This window comes from Bison bison, unplaced genomic scaffold (genome assembly GCF_000754665.1).
Source record: "Bison bison bison isolate TAMUID 2011002044 unplaced genomic scaffold, Bison_UMD1.0 scf7180017864043, whole genome shotgun sequence".
Taxonomy (NCBI): domain Eukaryota; kingdom Metazoa; phylum Chordata; class Mammalia; order Artiodactyla; family Bovidae; genus Bison; species Bison bison.
In genome coordinates this window covers 1,826,216-1,827,517 of record NW_011494615.1, presented here as the reverse complement: position 1 = coordinate 1,827,517, position 1,302 = coordinate 1,826,216, and the positions used below count along the sequence as shown (strand labels likewise).

The 1,302-nt window shown below is 55.0% G+C and overlaps 1 protein-coding gene across 1 annotated transcript in view; it reads left to right on the top strand.

Annotated features, from left to right (window-relative positions):
• The first annotated feature begins 307 nt into the window (after positions 1–307).
• Positions 308–1,302, top strand: part of RPL14 (ribosomal protein L14) — a 3,539-nt gene continuing 2,544 nt past the window's right edge. Inside the window, exons 1-2 of the mRNA XM_010835472.1 lie at positions 308–376; positions 908–1,009. Coding sequence (XP_010833774.1) covers positions 374–376; positions 908–1,009 — 105 coding nt within the window. The 5' untranslated portion in view covers positions 308–373. The remainder of the gene's footprint in view (positions 377–907; positions 1,010–1,302) is intronic.

Sequence of the window (1,302 nt, the reverse complement as noted above, 5' to 3'; positions counted from 1 at the left end):
CTAAGACACCAGTAACATTTAGACGAGTAGTGAAAAATAAAAGGAAGAACGTTAAAAGATGAAGTCGAAAGGACTGCAAATATTCACAAAGGAAAGCACAGCTTCTGTGCTCTTCTGCACCCTGAAGTTTTAAGAGACAGCTGCTCACGCGCGGCGTCGACTAAGCCAAGCCCACGAAACCCAATAGCGAAAGCATAGCCGAGCTCCAGCCGACTCCGCCATGTTTTCCCAGTGAGCATGTGTGCGCATACGTGCATACGTCCCAACCAATCGGTGCCCACGTCGGCGACTCGTTCACTACCGGGGCGGGGCGGCCTTCTACACAGGCGCAGGGTTGGGCGGGCCTTCTTCCTTCTCGCCGAACGCCGCCAACATGGTGAGTATCGCCGGTGCGGGCTCCATGTCTGACCCCTATGCCGCTCCAGCTTTGCCTGGGCTGGGGGCCGGAGGCGAGCAGCGGCGCTCAGTGGATGTTAGGTATCGTGCAGTGAGGTTCCCCGGGTGGGCAAGACACAAGAGTTGGGAGCTTTCAGGATGCGCGCCCGAGGAGCGCGTGGAGGACCGGGCCGGGCGCTCGCTGGGCCACGCGAGCGCGCTCTGGCCGCCTCCGCCGTATCGTTGCGGCGGCCAGTCGCCTAGCCCGCCCGCCGGGGCCGGAGCAGGGCAGGGCATGGTGGTCTGGCCGTGCTGGCTTCGTAGACGGGGAGGCCAGCGGGAGACTGACTTGCCACCGTTCCCTCTGTGGATTTCGTCCATCCTGGTTGTTCCATGGCACTTGGGCGTGTTCTCCTCAACATTCTTTTTTCCTGTTTTTAGCCGCACTATCTTTAAATTGCAAAGACTGGCAAACTGGATCGTATTTTTAATCAATCTCGCTGTTCTCTCTCCTCCCGCCTCCCAATTTTAGGTGTTCAGGCGCTTCGTAGAGGTTGGCCGGGTGGCCTACGTCTCCTTTGGGCCTCATGCCGGGAAGCTGGTCGCGATTGTAGATGTTATTGATCAGAACAGGGTAAGTGTAAGGAAAAGTGTCACGGCTTCACATGGCAGTGTAGACGACAATGGTAATGGTTTCAGCGGCCCTTTTAAGATAGGAGTACTATGGGTGGTAGTTTTAATTAAACAGCCAGCGCAGATAGGGGTTACAGAGCAGAGGCCTGAATTGACCTGTATTACTGGGTTTGAGTAATACTTCTGTCTCTTAAACTAGGCAGTTTTAGACTAAAGGTGAGCTAAAACAGGCGAGATGTAAATCACTATGTTCAAAGCGAGTTTGGAACAAAGCCATAGAAAGCCCTGTTTCCT